Raw genomic sequence first — 19,496 nt, 5'->3', positions numbered from 1 at the left:
ATTTGATCTCTGGTTCCTCTGCTTTTTCTAAAACCAGCTTGAACATCTGGAAGTTCATGGTTCACATATTGCTGAAACCTGGCTTGGAGACTTTTGAGCATGACTTTACTAGCGTATGAGATGAATGCAACTGTGCGGTAGTTTGAGCATTTTTTGGCATTGCCTTTCTTTGGGATTGGAATGAACACTGGCCCTATCCATACACATGTATAGTCCTGCAGTCTGCATCTTCACTCATTGCCAGGCCATGGGCATTGTCCTGTGCTGCACACTCAGGTCTTGGATGTATTTAACTATCCCCTTACCACGTCCACATGCAGGATCTTGTTCAGAATCTTCAGCCCTGAACCAGGGCTGCTGGGAGCTTCCTGTGTGTCTGGGGTAGTGTTCTTGAGCCTCAGTTTTCAGGACCCTGCTGCTCCCAGCTGGGTTGGAGGCCTTCACACCATGTCTCTGCTAGGAAGTGTTCGATGGAGTTGGAGAGTGGCTCTTGCCCTTCTGGGAGAGGATAGGTGTGCAGCAGGGTGCTGGTGAAGGACCTGGCTTCCCTGCCAATCGGCCCATCACAGTGCCTGACGCTGAGTCACTCCCATTATCTCCACTTTTCTAGGGAGGAGGCCTCGCCACCTGCCTAGGGCAGCACCCTGAGTCAGAGATGAGGCTCCTGTCCCACCTGCCTCCACTCTCCAGCCCCGATTCCCAGGTCCGAGTTCTGGGCAGGCTGCCACAGACATGCCAGAGAAAGGGCAGGCAGGCTGTAAGGTGGCCTGACAGCCTGGGCTGAGGAGGTCTTCAACGGCATTTATTTGTTTCTTGAATAAGTAGGATATCCATAGACTCTTCACATTCTTGGATTTGAACATGGTGAGATGTCCCTCACATTTCTGTAGCACAGCCAAGAAGCTCTTCATTAGAGCAAACTGGTGCTAGTTTCTTGTGTATTCCTAAAGAGATACTTCAAAGAGGAAAAAGGGTTGGAGAAAATCCACACTTCCTTCTCCGGAACCCCTAGGGGCAGATGAGTTTGAGATTTCGGAATTCAGAATTTACAAAGGTAATGTGTATATGTCACATCCCCAGCAGAGTCTGTGATAAAACACATGAAGATTTTAATAAAAGAGATGTTATCAGCCTTAAGTCAGTTCAAATTTTGCTACCAAATGTATTTGTGCCAAATTTCCTAAAACGAACAGAAGCTTATTTTTTTTAGAGAGTTTTGAATTTCAAAATTGTGGATAAATGTATTTGGACTTGCGCTTATACAACTCATTTAAAAGCTTATGGTAGTATCCTGCACACACGGGATCAGTACAAAGGAGCTTCTTTGCATCTGCATGGTATTCCATTCTACACATGCACCAATCAGTTTAGTCTTTTAAAGGACATTTGGGTTGTTTGCAGTTTTCTTCCCAGCTGCACCAATACTGCAGTGAATACACTGTGTACTCATTTAGCACATGTGCAAGCATATCTGTAGGATAATTTCCTAGCAGTGAAATTGCTGGGTCAATAAATAATAGTGTTAGTTAACATTTGCATGGCAGTTACTAAGAGTGGGGCACTAGAGTGGGTGCTTTACAGTTACTAATATATTTTAATTCTCTTGAGCATCTCCAAAGGTAGGTACTATTATCATCCTATTTTACAGATGAGAAAAACTGAGGCACAGAAAAGTAGGCTACCTGAACAGCTAAGATTCAAACCAAATTTCTGGGACTCCAGTTCATTCTCTTAATTGTTCTGTTCTACTGCCTTTTGAAGATCATGGGAATTTGCCACTTAGGAGGCTGTTGCCAAATCACCTTCCGAACAGTGTGACCAATCTCCATTCTCACCAGCACGGTGAGTGCCCTATCTCCACGCCAACGCTGTGCTGAATCAGATGTTTTGATCTTTGCCAATCTGATAGGTGAAAATGGTGTCTCTGTATAGTCATAATTTGAATTTCTTTTACTGTGAGTCAGGTTGAGCATCTCTTCATCTAAGGGCCATTCATACTTATTTTCCTATGAGCCATCCATTCATATCTTTTGCTCATTTTTCTGTTTGGTTATGTCTATGACTTTTGTTGAGTTTTTTTATATCTTGGGAGGATGAATTTCTCGGTGATTCCAGTTACACAGAGCATTTCCCAGGTACTTGTTCATCTTTTGATTTTGCATGTGGCAAATTTGGGGCAGAATATTGTGAGGAGGTGAATGAAGGAAAAGCCTTCGGTGTTGAGAAGTGGAGGGAGGGGGAAGACAAAACAGATTCTCGGAGGAGGGGAGGAAGGTGATGGCGAGATTGAATGGACTGCTTGTGGAGACTGAAGCCAGGCCTCAGGTATGATCCACTCAGACCAGCAAATGGGAGGAAGAGGGACTCCATGGCAGATGCAGAGATGTCTCTTCAAGAAAGGACTGTCTGGTGGCAAGGCTATGGTCAGCTCAAAGCTGTAGAACTGTGGACTTCTCCTGGGTTCACCCAATTTTCAGAACAAGTTTAAGGTCTCCTTGGGGTGGCCTTGGCAAACGACTGAGCAAGGTGGTGGTACAAGGGCCCAGGCATTTTCAAGCTTCCCCCACCAACCCTGGACAACCCTGGGCTCTTCTGGCCCCTGGTGGGCTGGCAGAGAATGTTAGGTCTGCCCTGAAGTCTGGAAGCTCCGATCGTGTTTCTCTCCCTTCTTTTAGAGGCTTTATCTCCTCTGCCACACTTCCCCTATAAATCATCTTGCATTCCTAACTCTATCTCAGCATCAGCTGCAAAAAACATTTGCAGTCCAGACTCCTGAAATTTTCTGGTAAAAATTGACGTAAAACTTTAGAATTCAAGACCTATTCCTCAGTTTAAAAAATTTCACTGAAATGCATTTCATACCTAAGTCTAAAGATTTGTTTGTTTTCTATTTGGTGGTGACTTGTAAGTGTCCTTCGGATTGGACATAAAGCAAACATCTTGGCCTGTGGTTGAAGACAGTTGGGTCTGCCAACACCTGGGCGGGGGTTTCTGACCTCAGCTCAAAGGCTGGAGAGGCAGTGTGGAGTGGCTGGCAGACCAGAGGTCTGGGGTGACTGACCAGGTAGGCCAGGACCTCTGGACAGGTCTGTGGAGTAAGGAATGTGGGAGCACCTCCATCACTGGCCCCAGGTCTGAGAACACATCACGCAGGATGTGGGGCTCAGAACAGGCTTCCCCAGCAGCCACAGGAGGACCTGAGCGTGCTGCCCTCATAGGCAGCCTCTCTCTGGCCCAGCCATCTCTCCTGGGCCTGCTGTCATGTCCTGACTGGCGTCCTACCCTCTGCATGGTGCCAGAGTGACCCATTATACTACATCTTGGCCTTAAGCTTTGGATGTTAAAACCTGGAGTTCATCTGCCTGACCTGCAATTCAAGGCCCTTCATACACTGGCCATGCTCCTCCTTTCCAGTCACTTTTAACCACCCCCATCCTTCATTCCACAGTCACAGGACCACTGGCCAGTCTGAAAAACCCAATTAGTCTCTCTGCCTGAAACACCCTCTCCTTCTGTCTCTACCCTTTAAAGCCAAGCTGATATATCAGCTCCTCAGATGTGAATTCCAGGGAAAGAGATAAAGGAGATAGAAAAGTGTGGCTTCCATTTGCCATGTTCAAATTTCCTTAAGAGACTGCAGTAAATATTCACAGAGCTCTCAATTAGAAAACCTCTCTCCCCTACCTACTAACCCACAGAACTGCCACGTCTTCTCAGTGTGGAGCCTGGACCACATGCGAGTTGGGTTATATGGATTACACATTCATTCCTGGAAGACAGTCTAACAGGCAGTTCTTGGCCATTCTTCCCATTTTCATTCGCTGTGGGCCACCCCTGTTTCCTCCTTAGCCACAATCATTGATCAACATTAAAACCACTAATTTGTGTCAAATTTCGCCACCAAGATTGCCTGAAATGTTACAATGCAATAGCATATAAGTCAGCCTGAAAACACTTGCTGAGCATGTAATATGGGTGATGAACGGTGGTAGGTGGAAGGTCAGTGGGTTACCAGGAAGCATAATATGCAACCGATGACCTGCTCCCGTGGTAACAGATTGCCCCATTTGTGGGCATAGCAAATATCAGTCAACCAATGGCTATGTGTGGTAGGTGACACAGGTCCTGAGGGACAGTGGAGGCAGCCGGGGAGCACCTCCCACAGGAGGGGGGATGTTGAGATGGTTTTGAAGAGTGACTGTCTTCTCACTCTTAGCGAGGAGGGCCTCTCAGGAGACAGTGGCTCCATGAATGACTCAGGAAGAACCCTGCTTATTTTGTTTGATGAGCCTGGGATGCATCAGATATCTCTATAAAGCACTGGTTGTCAACCATGGCTAATATTTTAATTACTTGGAAGCTTGAAAAAATGCTGGTATCTGGGTCTCACCTCCAAGGAGCTTGGTTGAATTGGCCTGGGGTGTGGCCCAGGTGTTGGGAATTTAGAAAGCTATCGTGGTGATGTATGGTGTGTAAAGCAGGGAAGCATCCTGAAAATGTGATGCAGGCTGAGCACCTGGGCTGCACAGCAGTTCAGGCAGTGCAGGCTGTCAGCCCTTCAACCCGCAGGCACACACCTGTTACTGGCACTTCTGAGGCATGCCGCTCATTTCAGCCTCCTGGACAGTGGCCACTCCAGGGAGGGGCCCGGGGCTTAAATCCAACCCACACACCTGGTTCCCAGAAATATTTCTCTACCAGCTTCACGGTAAGCAGTCACGGTTGTCGAACAGGCTGTGAGCTGCTGGGCTTTCCCTCTGCCCTCAGTGCCTCTCCCCTGGAGGCTTCCTGAAGCCCTGAAGCTGCAGCCGTCGGGGACTCAGCTCCCAGGACAGCCCTCCTGAAAGGTTTCCCACAGACACGTCTACGTTCACAGGCTGGGCAGGGGTCTGGCTTGGACCACGGAGGTGGTGCCAGAGCGGGTTTCTCTCCCTGTGTTTCCTGGCACGGAGCAGGGCCTGAATAAACTCCAGCTTGCCGTTTGAGGCTCTCTCCACTCAGTGGTCTCAAGAATGCTGTTCCTCATTTCAGAGAATTCTGTAGGTGTGGCTGGTGGCCGCCAGTCAGCATGCCAGGTGAGGACCGGGCGCCAGTCCCAGGTTCGAGCCAAGGAGGCCACTGCCCTGCTTCCTTTCAGCAGCTCATCTGCGTGTCCAAGCAACCGCAGGAAAGGGCGCAGAGGGGTGACGTCATGACTTTCTGATAAGAGAGATTGCTATATGCTGGGGTTTACAATCGAGGTGAGAGATGAAATGCCTTAGCTCAGAAGCCTTTTTATCTAGTTATTTATTTTAAAGTAACCTTGATTTTGTTTTTAAATGATACATGTTCCTTGTTAAAAGAAAAAAAATGCAAAGGGCAACACACCCAGAACACATTGAAATCCCACTGGCTCAAGAAAGCCAGTCTTTTTAACACTTGGTGAGCAACTTCGAAGGTCAGTGCTGCTGGTACTGGTGTATGCGCTGGGCAGGGGCATGAAGAACTTGACCTCTGAAAGCCCTCTCAGTCCTGGGTCTGCTTCAGTGATGGCGATAGCCACGTAGCCCCCCTAGAGACCTCCCACTACCCTGCCTTCTTGGGAAGAATGTCCAGCGTGCCCAAACCGGAACCAGTCCAGGCAGAGAGGATGCCGAGCTGGTGGCTCATCTTCCTCGGGTCTGGTCGGAGCAGCCTCCTGGCAGTCATATGCAGTCAGCTCCCTTGCCTCACAGTCCTCCAGCTATGCTAAGAATGCGAGCCATTTCCCATGGGGCTGGCAACTGAGAAGCAGTTCTGAGCCCAACCTCCCCAAATATCTGCTTTGCAAACAGATAAAGCAGGGAAGCATCCTGAAAATGTGATCTTAGGCCCTTCACCTTAGGCAGTGTGCACATCTGCTTGCCTGCCAAGAGTGTTTCTGCTTTGAGAGTCCATCATGGAGTTGTTAGGGAGCCAGCTTGGGATGTGGTGTGTTCTCCAAGGGGTCAGAGAACAGAGAACTTTCTGGACAGAGCCTCTCAGGAAAATGAGGACCAAGTAATGACCCAGGCTTTTTGCAGAGGTCTGGCTTCTGTTCCTATTTTGGGGTAATTCAGGTGCCTTTTCGGAGAAGGCAATGGCACCCACTCCAGTACTCTTGCCTGGAAAATCCCATGGATGGAGGAGCCTGGTAGGCTGCAGTCCATGGGGTCATGAAGAGTCGGACATGACTGAGCGACTTCACTTTCACGCATTGGAAAAGGAAATGGTAACCCACTCCAGTGTTCTTGCCTAGAGAATCCCAGGGATGTCTGAGCTGCCTTCACTGCATTAAGAAGCCACCTGGAACAGCCTTTGGCCTGCCCAGTTCACAGCACCCTCTTTTGTGACCTGATGGGGTGGGGCAGTGGCAGGGCTTGGCAGATTGTGAGGGGGGCAGAAGACTTGACTTTCTGAGTTGCTCTCACCTTCTGAGAGGCTCTAGCATGCCTTGCTGCACCACTGCAGGTATTACTGGACCCCAGTGACCTACATAACCTTCCAGACGTAGGGCAGGGGGGAGTCCTGACTCATTCCAGGGGAGTCTGACTTGGGAAGGGTAAAGGGTGGGGAGAATTGATAATTCTGAGATGTTGAAACAACCTCAGTGTTCAGAGATGGCTCAGAATCATGATATGTCCACAGGTTGGACAGATCATGTAAAAATCATTATTGTAAATACTATTTAACAACATTGCAAATGTTCATGATACAATGCTAGGTGAATAAAAGGAAGAGATGCATATTTTTGACACACCAAAAAGAAGAGACTAAAAAGGGATTAAATAAATAACAGTGACTACCATGGCTATTATGGATATCATTCTTTTAAAAGAAAGGAGTGGCTTTAAAGTCAGACAGATCTGAACTATTGGCTTAGTTATAGTTCTCATTAGAAGTGACCTTGGCAGTTAGCTTATTATCTCTGAGACTGGTTCCTCATCTGTAAAATGGGCATAAAAATTCCTGCCTTACAAGATTCCTGTGAAGATAAATCAGATGATGCATTTCCTTCCTTCTTGCCTTCTTTCCTCCTCTCCCTCTCTCCCTCCCCCTGCATATTTCTCACTAACACAGCACCCTGCAATTACCCACAAAGAATTCCACCACTGAGTCATCGTTAGATCTGCCTGGTGCTCTCTCTCTTAGAGAAGTGCATCTGCCTGTTTGTGCTCAAGCAGAGCTGGAGCCCACATGCTCTGATAAGGAAGGACTAGAGTCCAGACCACCAGGGACTGGGGAGGTCTGTTTTGTCTTTGCTTTCAGAGCTGCAACCCTACCTCTGGCCCCCAAGTAAAGTTATAAAGGCCGTAGGGTTTGAAACAGGGGTTTGGGACCAATCTCTTGCAGCTCGGCTGACACCATACACTGAAATGATCCCGTTCCCTTCTCTTCTGTTGGGCTGTAGCCAGATTCATGGTTCCCAAAGCAGGTGCCCCAGAGGGCAAAGACTATTTCCAGTGGCAAGTGGACATTCATGTTTCATTTCAAGCAGTAATATAATGGTATAACAGAAGTGACAGAAAACTGAACTAACACAAAGGGAAACATTGCATTAATAATAGTTGGGGTTGTACCCAGATATGTCAAATACCAAGAAGGAGCCAGGGAATGACTGAAGCTTGGGGGCCACTCCCTGCCCTCTTGCATCTATCTTCCAATTCTGACTCAGCTTTGTCTCTTCCAGTATCTGCCCTGACTCCCTCTCACTACAGCAGAGAGATCTTCCTAGAAGGAAACCTTTGCTACAAGGCGGTACCCTCAGGAAGAAGTCTGGACTGCTCCTTGGCAAGGCCTCCGAGGCCTTCTAGGATGGTTTCTACCTGTCCTGTGAGTTTCTCTGTCCATCTCATGACCTCCTCTGCCACCATCATCCTTTTCCACTTTAGATTCCTATACATGGATCTCCAAACCCAGTCTTCCAGCTGCATCTCTGAGTCTTGGGATGTGTTGACTCCCCTTCCTGTAACATCCTTTCTTTCTGTCTTAAGAGCTACTATTCAATCTTCCAAGCCTTTTCAATGGTCTCTTTCCTCTGTGAAACTGGTCTATTGCAAAGGGTTAAGCCCACTTCTATCTTGAAAACCATTTTATGACAGGGAGCCCAGAGCTGCTGCTTCCCTGACTGTCTCCTCAAAGAGGAGGGCTCTGTGGGCCCTGAACTTTTAGTTCAGGGTTCTGGAACTTTGTACATTAGTGAGTATATGACAGGTGCTCCTGTACAATGTCACATGACAATGTACATGACATTGTACAGGAGGCAGTGATCAAAACCATCCCCAAGAAAAAGAAATGCAAAAAGGCAAATTGGTTGTCTGAGGAGGCCTGAAAAATAGCTGAGAAAAAAGAGAAGCAAAAGACAAAGGAGAAATAGAAAGATATGCCCATCTGAATGCAGAGTTCCAAAGAATAGCAAGGAGAGATAAGAAAGCCTTCCTCAGTGATCAATGCAAAGAAATAGAGGAAAACAATAGGATGGGAAAGACTAGAGATCTCTTCAAGAAAATTAGAGATACCAAGGGAACATTTCATGCAAAGATGGGCACAATAAAGGACAGAAATGGTATGGACCTAACAGAAGCAGAAGATATTAAGAAGAGGTGGCAAGAATACACAGAAGAACTGTACAAAAAAGATCTTCATGACCCAGATAATCACGATGGTGTGATCACTCACCTAGAGCCAGACATCCTGGAAAGCGAAGTCAAGTGGTCCTTAGGAAGCATCACTACGAACAAAGCTGGGGAGGTGAGGGAATTCCAGTTGAGCTGTTTCTAATCCTACAAGATGATGCTGTGAAAGTGCTGCACTCAATATGCCAGCAAATTTAGAAAACTCAGCAGTGGCCATCAGCCTGGAAAAGGTCAGTTTTCATGCCAATCCCAAAAAAAGGCAATGCCAAAGAATGTTCAAACTACTGCACAATTGCACTCATCTCACACACTAGCAAAGTAATATTCAAAGTTCTCCTAGCCAGGCTTCAACAGTACATGAACCGTGAACTTCCAGATGTTCAAGCTGGTTTTAGAAAAGGCAGAGGAACCAGAGATCAAATTGCCAACATGTATTGGATTATCGAAAAAGCAAGAGAGTTCCAGAAAAACATCTATTTCTGCTTTATTGACTATGCCAAAGCCTTTGACTGTGTGGATCACAACAAACTGTGAAAAATTCTTCAAGAGATGGGAATATCAGACCATCTGACCTGCCTCCTGAGAAATCTGTATGCAGGCCAAGAAGCAACAATTTGAATTGGACATAGAGCAACAGACTGGTTCCAAATTGAGAAATGAGTATGTCAAAGCTGTATATTGTCACCCTACTTATTTAACTTATATGCAGAGTACATCATGAGAAATACCAGGCTGAGTGAAGCACAAGCTGGAATCAAGATTGCCGGGAGAAATATCAATAAGCTCAGATATGCAGATGACACCACCCTTATGGTAGAAAGCAAGGAAGAACTAAAGAGCCTCTTGATGAAAGTGAAGGGGAGTGAAAAAGCTGGCTTAAAACTCAACATTCAAAAAATTAAGATCATGGCATCCAGTCCCATCACTTCATGGCAAATAGATGGGGAAACAATGGAAACAGTGAAAGACTTTATTTTTTGGGGCTCCGAAATCACTGCAGATGGTGACTGCAGCCATGAAATTAAAAGACGCTTGCTCCTTGGAAGAAAAGCTATGACCAACCTAGACAGCATATTATTTTGCCAATAAAGATCTGTCTAGTAAAAGCTATGGTTTTTCCAATAGTCATGTATGGATATGAGAGTTGGACTTTAAAAAAGTTGAGTGCTGAAGAACTGATACTTTTGAACTGTGGTGTTGGAGAAGACTCTTGAGAGTCCCTTGGACTGCAAGGAGATCCAACCAGTCCATCCTAAAGGAGATCAGTCCTGAGTGTTCATTGGAAGGACTGATGCTGAAGCTGAAACTCCAACACTTTGGCCACCTGGTGCAAAGAACGGACTCATTTGAAAAGACCCTGATGCTGGGCAGGACTGAAGGTGGGAGGAGAAGGGGACAACAGAGGATGAGATGGTTGGATGGCATACTGACTCGACGGACATGAGTTTGAGTAAGCTCTGGGAGCTGGTGATGGACAGGGAAGCCTAGCGTGCTGTGATCCATGGGGTCACAAACAGTCGGACAGGACCGAGTGACTGAACTGAACTGAACTGAGCTGACAGGTGCTCAATATTAAAAATATACAGTAATTCAGCTACTACTTATGAAGTGTTCTCCATGTATTATCTCATTTAATCCTCACAGCCTCCTTCAGAGAAAGAAACTATTGACACATCCATCTTAGACATGAGTCTCAGAGATGTAACTCATTTGTTGCAAAGCTGAGAAGTGGCAGGATTCGAGCCCAGGCTGCCTGACTTTTGTGCTGGGCCCTTAGCTCATCACCATCTGCAGTCAGAACTGCCCCTTGGTGGGGTGCACCAGGCAGGTCTCTGGCCCTACTTGGGTCATGGGGCTCCTTCTGGCCACCAGGTGTGGCCACAGCCCCCAGGGCTGGAATACTCAGGCTCTTGGGCTACTCTATGAACAGCACTAGGAAAAGCAAGAGAAAGGAGAAAATAGAGTTGAGTCAGATGCCTTGTGGAATTTCTAACCTTTTTTGAATTCTGGGAAGAGAAAATAAATGGCCATGCTTATTCCAAGTATGTCAAACTAATAAGGGGCTACCTACTGTTCACATGCAAAAATTTCTGCCAGTTGACACCTGCAAGCTAGAGGCCAGGAATCTGAGACCCAGATGCTCTGATCTGGGGCCCCAGGATCCCGGGGCTGGCAGCTGGCCAAGAGGGAGGAAGCAAGAAGGGAAAGGAGTGGACAGGACAGTCCTCCCAGCCCTGGCATTTCCTGCCGGAAGAATGTGGTCCTTGTCTCTGGAATGTGGGTGGCCCCTCCTGCAAGGAAGGGGAAGTGAATGGCCACCTCCCTCCAAGCCTCCACTCTGGCTGGGCTCCCTTGCTCTTGGGGGCACTGGGGTGTCTAGTCCAGCCCCGCTCCTCAGCAACCCTCTCTGAGAAGAGGTCCCGCCAGTCAGAGCTCCAGAGAAACACTGGGAAAGGCAGTTCATTAGCTATCTTCAAGCACGTGCACATCCATGAGTTCAGTCAATGAACATTTATTCCTTCATTTGATGTGTGTCCTGGGGCTGGATGTAATGACAGATATTGAGGAGTTGGAGGCATCTGGGAAGGTCCAGATTGAAGTTTTTCACATGCACGTGCTGGGCCCCACCTAATCTAGGAATTGGGACTTTTGGAGAGAGGTCTGGGCCTGAAGAATTTGAAAAACTCCTCAAATAATATGGAGCAGAATGTCTGGCTCAGATACAATGACCAGATTGGAAGCATTTCTGTTCACATTCCTATCTCTCTGGAAAGGTGGAGACATGATCTCAGGCTTGAATTCATTCATTCATTCATTCCACTGGTATTTAGTTTAGTTTTTTTTTTTTTTTAACTTAAGCTTATTTATTTGTAAGTAATGTAAGTAATATATAAATCCATTCTTATTGTTAAAAAACCAATCCAGAGTGCCAAAGAACTCAAATAGAAAATTTCCAGGACTTCCCCGGTGCTCCAGTTGCTGACTCTGAGGTCCCAATGGAGGCCGCCCAGGTTCAAGCCCTGGTCAGGGAGCTAGACCTCACACACTGCACCTGAGAGTTCGCATGCTCCAACTAAAGCTCCCGCATGCCACAACTAAGACCCAGCACAGCCACATAAATAAAATATTTTTTAAAAAGAAAATTCCCTTTTTACTCCATCACAACCATACTCCCCTCCCTGGAGATACTGTCATCAGTACACTGAGCACCTTTTAGACACATCTCTAAGCTTGGAGAGGTATGTCACACACACATGTCTGTGTGTATAGATAGTACATATACCAACACCTCGTGTTCTTATGTTTTTATTTATTTATTTATTTGGCCATGCCACCCTGCCTGTGGGATCTTAGTTCCCTGACCAGGGATCAAACCTGAGCCCTCGGCAGTGAGGCCCCAACCACCGGGCCACCAGGGAATTCTCTATTTGCATATACCTGGAATAAGGTGCTTTTTCTATAAAATAGAATATTTCACTGGTGTTTACTATTTATTGAACGCTAGGCCTGGGGTCGCAGATTGATCCTGGTTCTCTGGGGCTCTCACAGTGTGAGGGCCCATTGAGCCACCCCTCTCCTCTGCAGAGCTCCCTACTTCGTTCTCATAAAAGCCAAAATCCTTACAGTGAGCTGGTGATCGAGACCCATAGAGTGTCTTCCTTTGTACCTCCCCCACTGCCCCAGCCCTGCTCAGGCCTTTGTTCTAGTGGCACCTTCCACTGCCAAGCTCCTCCCTGAGGTCGCCTCTGCTGACTACCCAAGGCTACCGCTTGCCCCCACCCGAGCACTGCTCTCCTGGCTCTTCAGCTTTTGCTTGCCTTAGCACAGACCACCTCCTAATGTCTTCTGTTGTTCGCTTACTTATTGTGAATAGTACTCTTGGTGTAAGTCTCTCTCCCGCCCTGATGGAATGCAAGCACCCAGAGGGCAGTGTCTTTGCTTTTCAAGGATCCAGACTAGTACCTGGCATAGAATGGGTGTTCAGTAAATATTTGTTGAGTGAATTAAGCAAATAATAACACAGATAAGTATAAAATTACTAATGTGGTAAGTGCTGGCTAGAAAGAATGAGCAAAATTATCTCTGAGCTTGTCTCCACTCTATAATTTTACTTCTGTATTTCTTTGAAATGTCATTCTGTGTTTACAATTATCCCATGTGGTCCAGACTGCTCTTTTCTATTTTTGTTATCGCTGTGTTTTTCCCATAGCTCAGGCCGCAGGCAGGGGAAGTATGTGAAGACTCAAAGGTCTCTCTGCTGCCCCAGGGTTCCTGGGAGCGAGGGCAGCAGGGGACCGGTGGGTGGCCAGCGGCCAGTCACGTATTCAGGCGGAACCAGTCACAGAGGCTGTCTAGAGGGAAGAGATAATGGGATTTTAGAACAATTGTAAAAATACCTAACATGCCAGCAGGGAATGGCTCAGTGGGTTCAAGAGGTGCTAAGGCTTCTGAGCCCCTCTTGGAAGCCAAGGAAGCCAAGGGAAGGAGAATTCCAAAGAAAGTGCTCCAGGGTGTCAGTTATTACGTGTGTCTGTGTGCATGTACTTGTGAAACAGAAGCTGACCCCATGACCCCACTCCTAGAACCCAGCAGAAATCAGAAAAGCCACCCCTCTGTAACAGAGGGAGAATCACATCCAAGGCCTAAACCATCAGAGAAAGGATGTCATGCAGAGCCCTGGAGGGAGCTAGCCCCGCCCCTGTTCTGGCACAGAGAGCAGAGGGGACAGCAGCCTTAGCTCAGCCACATGGACACCTAACCGTCCTAGGGATGGGGTGCGGGCAGCAGGGCAGTGAAATCTGAGTCTCTCAGGCCCCTATCTTCTGTTTCCCCCATCTCTGCAGGTGGCCTTTGGCATTTGCCTATTATGAGTGAAGCAAGTGCTTGGCATCCTGGTCAGGGTGCCAGTACATGAGGGCCGGTCTTTGGTCTGGTTGATGTGCCCCTTTCCCAGAGAGGCAGAGACAGGCTCCAGGAAAGCCGGGATGAAGAGCAGGCTGGCCCAAAGAGAGCACGCCTTCCTGTGTGCTCTGGAGCAGGGGCCATCCCCAGCCTTCTCTCCATGTCCACATGCCATGGTGTCCCAGAGCTGTTGTGTGCTGTGCTCAGTCACTTCAGTCACGTCTGACTCTTTGCGACCCCATGGACTGCAGCCCACCAGGCTCCTCTGCCCATGGGATTCTCCAGGCAAGAATACTGGAGTGGGCTGCCATGCTCTCCTCCAGGGGATCTTGCCAACCCAGGGATCAAACCCTCATCTGCATTGCAGGTGGATTCTTTACCTGCTGAGCCACCAGGGAAACTTACCCCATCCCCATGTCATCTGAACAAAGAGCCGCCTTCCAGGAAGCAGGCGTTTCCTGGGGTCCGAGCTGTCCTGGCCACCCTCTTTCCAGGCCACCTAGTACCCCTTGGCCCTCTGCTTTCTAGGGCAGGAACCTTGGGAAAGCCAAGCACACAGTTCTCTGCCAGGGCGATGGGAGGCCACCTCTGGTCCGTGGGGGCTTATGGAGACCAAGACACCAGGCCAAGGAGGCTGTAGGAGGGGGCCAAGGTCAGAGGTGACATGACTGGGTCACAGCTGACATACTCCAGCAGGTGTGGGATGGGGGTCAAAGACAGTGACTGAGGTCACATGGTGGGGATGATGGGGGTGCAGATCCCAGGAGCCCATGGAAGGAAGAAAAGCTGGACATCCTTCTGCTGGGAACGATTCCAGGCCAGAATTGTGTGTGGATCCATCGAGTCAGCCCTAGCTCAAGCCCCTTCTGTGGTTCTGATACCCCCAGATCCAAGTCCAGGTCCCTCACGACAGCCTTCAAAACCCAAGCACAGGCACGCACTCTCTCTCCTAGCCTCTCCCCCGCTTCTCATCACCGCAGCTTCTTCCTTGGCACTTCCTCTCCCGTCACTCATCCCTCATCGTAAAGTGTCGCCGCTTCCCAGAAACCTTTCCCGAACATGCCAGTGTCCTTGGTGACCTGGAATGGCTCTTCCATCTGGGAGTGTCCCTTCTCTAACCAGAGATAGGCTGTGCGCACAGAGTGGAAGGCTGGGCCCAGGGAGCCCGGCTTTCCCATTCTCCTCTGCCCAAGTTCATGTACCAAGTCTCTCAAACACAAGGACAACACCAAAGTGAAAATGAGTGCAAACAAAGCATAAGGCAGGGAGACTTCCAGAGCCCAGTCACTGACTGTACCGTCCAGACCAGCAGGCCCCAGGGTGGCCCCTTGGAGACAGCGGCTCTGGCAGGGACAAAAGGATTCCGTGCCAAATGCATTTCAGAATCTCTCCATGCTCTACATCCCTTATGCCCATTAGCACATTAAAGGCTCTGAAAAGTCCTGCAAGAAAGTGCCTGTTGTTGTTGAAGTCCATGCTTCTCAAGTTGATGAGACCAGGGGCTCTGCTGTGTGCCTGCGAGACCCAAAGGGTGAGGCCCATTAACATTGCCCAGGGTTATTTCCACCACCTGCCTGATGCCACCACCTGACTTCGGGCAAGTTCCTTGGATGCTCTGAGCCTCAGATGTCTATTAGCAGAATAAGTTTTCCTCATGTGGTCAGTGAGAGTGAGTCCAGGTTTGGCTGGGAGTTCCAGGAGGATGCACTGTGGGCTCCTGTGGGTCTAGCCTTGTTATGGTCTAGGACTCACAGGGAAGAAGCAGGGGTCTGGAGTGCTCTGGAGGGCATGGTCCTCAGGATTAGGTCCAGGAACCCCCTTCTGACCCACCCAGTGGGTATCTGAACAAAGAGCCCCCTTCTAGGCAGCCAGCATTTCCCTTTCTCCAGGCCATCTAGTACCCCTTGGCCCTCTGCTCTCTGGCCATGTAGAATGGCTGCTGGCCCCCCCATACACAGCTCTCCCCTCTCACCCCAGCCACCCACCTTCTGCTCTCACACCCCTTCTCTTACTGGCCAGTCCAACCTACAGGCCTCAGCTGAGCCACTCTTCGTCTGTGAGATTTTCCTGCTTCCCCCAGATCATGGGTCTCTGCCTTGGGTTCCTGTAGAATCTCTGCTTCCCTTCACCAGCTTCATGAATGCTTGCTCCACCTGTTGTGTTTTTTTTTAATCAGCTGCCTCCAGCCGGCTTGAACTCCTCTGAGGCAGGTCTGCCACACCATCTGTGGCCAGCACAACAGTAGAGGAGGTGCTGAAATGCTACTTGGACTGGTGAATCCCTCTCACCCACTCTGGGCCTGTTCTCGAATTCTCCTCCTTCCTCCGGCAGGAGCTGGAGACCATGTCAGCCTGCTTCTGCTGAAAGTGATGACTCACCTGTCCCCGTGTCAGCAGCAGGTGGTGAGAAGCCCCTCCCAGGAGCATGGAGGAAGTGCCGCAGACTGTGGCTGGGCCTGTCATGGGGAGCAAGGGGGCGCTGGGTGGGAGGTGCCTGTGTAGAGGGGAAAGGGTGGGAGCCCACCTCTGCCCTGAGCATCTCCTTGGTTTCTGCCAGCAGGGGCTGTGCAGAGGGGCAGTGGGGGTGGCTTTCATCTGAGATGGGGCCTGGGCATCCCTGGCAGATCATGGAGGAGGAAGCTCAGCCCAGACTGCCCGACACGCATGGGATCAGTGAGCCACTGGAAGTTGGTGAGGAGCCAAGGCCCAGTCATCCCCTCCTTAAGCCGGGGTGGGAGGTGGGTGGCAAAGTTGATGCAGGACAGGGCCCTGGGGCCTTCTAGCTATGCCAGGTGGGCCCAATGGGCAGTCAAGGCAGGAAGGCAGGGCAGGATGGGCAGGCATGCAGGCCAGGCCCAGTGCCTTGGGGAGTCAGTGACCTGCTAAGAGCCTCCATTCTGGGTGAGGCCTGAGGGCTACGCTTCCCCCCATGCCTGGGGATCCTAGGTCCGTGTGACCCTGGGCTTGGTGGCCCCCACGGTCAGTGTCTAGCAGGGAATCTCCCATGGGTAACTTGCCTGCTGGGGCCCCTGGCTGTCTTTCCCAGCCCTCTGGTAGGTCAGTGTTGGGAACTTAGGGACAGAGCTGCCAAAGAAATACCAGGGTGACCAGCACTGTGGACCTTGAAGTGGGGATGGCCGGGCTGCAGAATGGGTCTCTAGCTCCTCCTAAGATGCAATCTGACCCCGCCATCCTCTGCCTTGCGTCCTTCCCTGTGCCCTCTAGGTGGGCAGGGTGACAGGAAACCCTTGCCCCCTGTGATGCAGTCTTGACACTGTCTAGCCTCACTTCCAGGAAAGAGCCCTCTTCCTAGGATCTGCTCTTCACACTGCTCGCCTCTCACTTTTCTTCACCTGTGAACCACTTCTGTATTCCTCTGCCCTGAAGGCTGGGCGCCGGCACTCAGTTCAGTCCTGTGTGCACTGCACTTGCTGCTCCAGGACCATGACTCTGATTCCCATCTGGTTCCTCCGTGCAGCCCCACAGCTCCCACCGGCCGCCAGCTCAGTGCACCGCTAAGGGGGCCCACAGGTCACACTCTTGACCAAAGTGGTAAGGATCCCCTAGGAGGTTCTCCACAATACCTTCTCAGCCTGCAGGCACGTGTGCCCATTCGCCTACTTGAGCAACTGGCTCTACTTGGGCCAGGGACCACCTGGCTCCACCAGGAGCCACTTACCCAACCTTCCTAAGTGTGGAATTCTCACTCCTGCTCCCGGGGGCTCCCTGAGTCTAGCTGTGGGTTCTTGTTCATGATGTCCAGGGAAGATCGTGTGGTTTATATTAGGGCAACTGAACAACAACAACAACAGGGGGCCTAGGTTGAAGAAGGTTGAAAAGTAGACCCTAGGAGGAGAGTTCTTCCTTGGACAGACAAAGTTAAACACTGCATCCGTGAGTGAATGAATAAATGAATGAGCCAAGAGCAACACACGTTTCTGAAGATGATGGTGAAACTTGCAAATCAATGGTTTTGCTCAGGGAGTGCTGGCTGGCTACTCAGAGAAGCTGAGACACTGAGAAGCTGAGAAGCAGAGAAGTCATCCACGTAGAAACCTCTTCTCCACACTGGCTGCAGTCACTGCACAGCTGGGTCACTGCCACCTGGGACGCAGACACTCACATCTCCTGCTCAGCCATCTAGGGATGGCTCCAGGTCTGCCAGGCATGTTGCTTACGGCTTTCGTTGAAATGAAGATGCAGGGTGTGTGTGTGTGTGTGTGTGTGTGTGTGTGTGTGTGTGTTCTGGTGCACATAGAAGTAGTTACATATGCTTAGAAAATATAATAAAGTAAAAAGAAGAAAAGAAAAATTACCTGTAACTTTATCTTCTAGAGATGGCCACAGTCAACATTGGTTTGTAAATCCTTAGTCTCCTTGTTTATACACATTTTGACATACTCTACGGGCTGCTGTGTGTCCTATGTATTCCACTCAAGAATATGCCATGGACTTTTTCTGTCAGTAACCATAGGTCTGTTTATTCAGCATGTGTTTATTGAATACCCTCTGCGTGTCAGACACATGCAACTGTGCAGTGACGAAAATGCCAGTGTTCTCAGTCCCTGTCCTCGTGAAGTTTGCAGCCTAGCAGGGGACACAGGCCTCAAGAAAGTAAATACATCGCTTCTCGGCCTTTTGGCTAAGATCAAGTGTAAGAAAGTAAATACACAAATACTTTTTTGATTTTCTATTTTGTGACCATTTTAGAATTACAGAGGACTTGCAAAATGAAGCAGAGTTCTCAAATATCCATCACCCAGCTCAGCTTCCCCTGATATTGACATCTCCCACAACTATTATTATAGTTTTGAAGACCAAGAAGTTAATATTGGTTCAGTTCAGTTCAGTTCAGTTCAGTTGCTCAGTCGTGTCCAACTCTTTGCGACCCCATAAATCGCAGCACACCAGGCCTCCCTGTCCATCACCAACTCCCAGAGTTCACTCAGACTCACGTCCATCAAGTCAGTGATGCCATCCAGCCATCTCATCCTCTGTCGTCCCCTTCTCCTCCTGCCCCCAATCCCTCCCAGCATCAGAGTCTTTTCCAATGAGTCAACTCTTCACATGAGGTGGCCAAAGTACTGGAGTTTCAGCTTTAGCATCATTCCTTCCAAAGAAATCTCAGGGCTGATCTCCTTCAGAATGGACTGGTTGGATCTCCTTGCAGTCCAAGGGACTCTCAAGAGTCTTCTCTAACACCACAGTCCAAAAGCATCAATTCTTCGGTGCTCAGCTTTCTTCACAGTCCAACTCTCACAACCATACATGACCACAAAAAAAACCATAGCCTTGACTAGACGGATCTTTGTTGGCAAAATAATGTCTCTGCTTTTCAATATGCTATCTAGGTTGGTCATAACTTTTCTTCCAAGGAATAAATGCCTTTTAATTTCCTGGCTGCAGCCACCATCTGCAGTGATTTTGGAGCCCAGAAAAAATAAGTCTGACACTGTTTCCACTGTTTCCCCATCTATTTCCCATGGAGTGATGGGACCAGATGCCATGATCTTCGTTTTCTGAATGTTGAGCTTTAAGCCAACTTTTTCACTCTTCTCTTTCACTTTCATCAAGAGGCTTTTTAGTTCCTCTTCACTTTCTGCCATAAGGGTGGTGTCACCTGCATATTGGTTCAGTACCTATTAAAAAGCAGAGATATTACTTTGCTGACAAAGGTCTGTCTAGTAAAAGCTATGGTTTTTCCAGTAGTTGTGTATGGATGTGAGAGTTGGACTATAAAGAAAGCTGAGCATGGAAGAATTGATGCTTTTGAACTGTGGTGTTGGAGAAGACTCTTGAGAGTCCCTTGGACTACAAGGAGATCCAATCAGCCAATCCGAAAGGAAATCAGTTCTGAATATTCATTGGAAGGATGGATGCTGGAGCTGAAGCTCCAATCCTTTGACCACCTGATGCAAAGAACTGACTCGTTTGAAAAGATCCTCATGCTGAGCAAGATTGA

General features: G+C 48.8%; 1 protein-coding gene across 1 annotated transcript in view; it reads left to right on the top strand.

The window, feature by feature from the left end:
- Positions 1–16,036, top strand: part of LOC105001868 — a 47,337-nt gene extending 31,301 nt beyond the window's left edge. Inside the window, exons 5-6 of the mRNA XM_010858308.1 lie at positions 14,955–15,066; positions 15,867–16,036. Coding sequence (XP_010856610.1) covers positions 14,955–15,066; positions 15,867–16,036 — 282 coding nt within the window. The remainder of the gene's footprint in view (positions 1–14,954; positions 15,067–15,866) is intronic.
- The last annotated feature ends 3,460 nt before the right edge of the window (positions 16,037–19,496 follow it).

This window comes from Bison bison, unplaced genomic scaffold, assembly GCF_000754665.1.
Source record: "Bison bison bison isolate TAMUID 2011002044 unplaced genomic scaffold, Bison_UMD1.0 scf7180017864384, whole genome shotgun sequence".
Lineage (NCBI taxonomy): Eukaryota > Metazoa > Chordata > Mammalia > Artiodactyla > Bovidae > Bison > Bison bison.
This window is presented reverse-complemented; position numbering and strand designations above follow the sequence as displayed.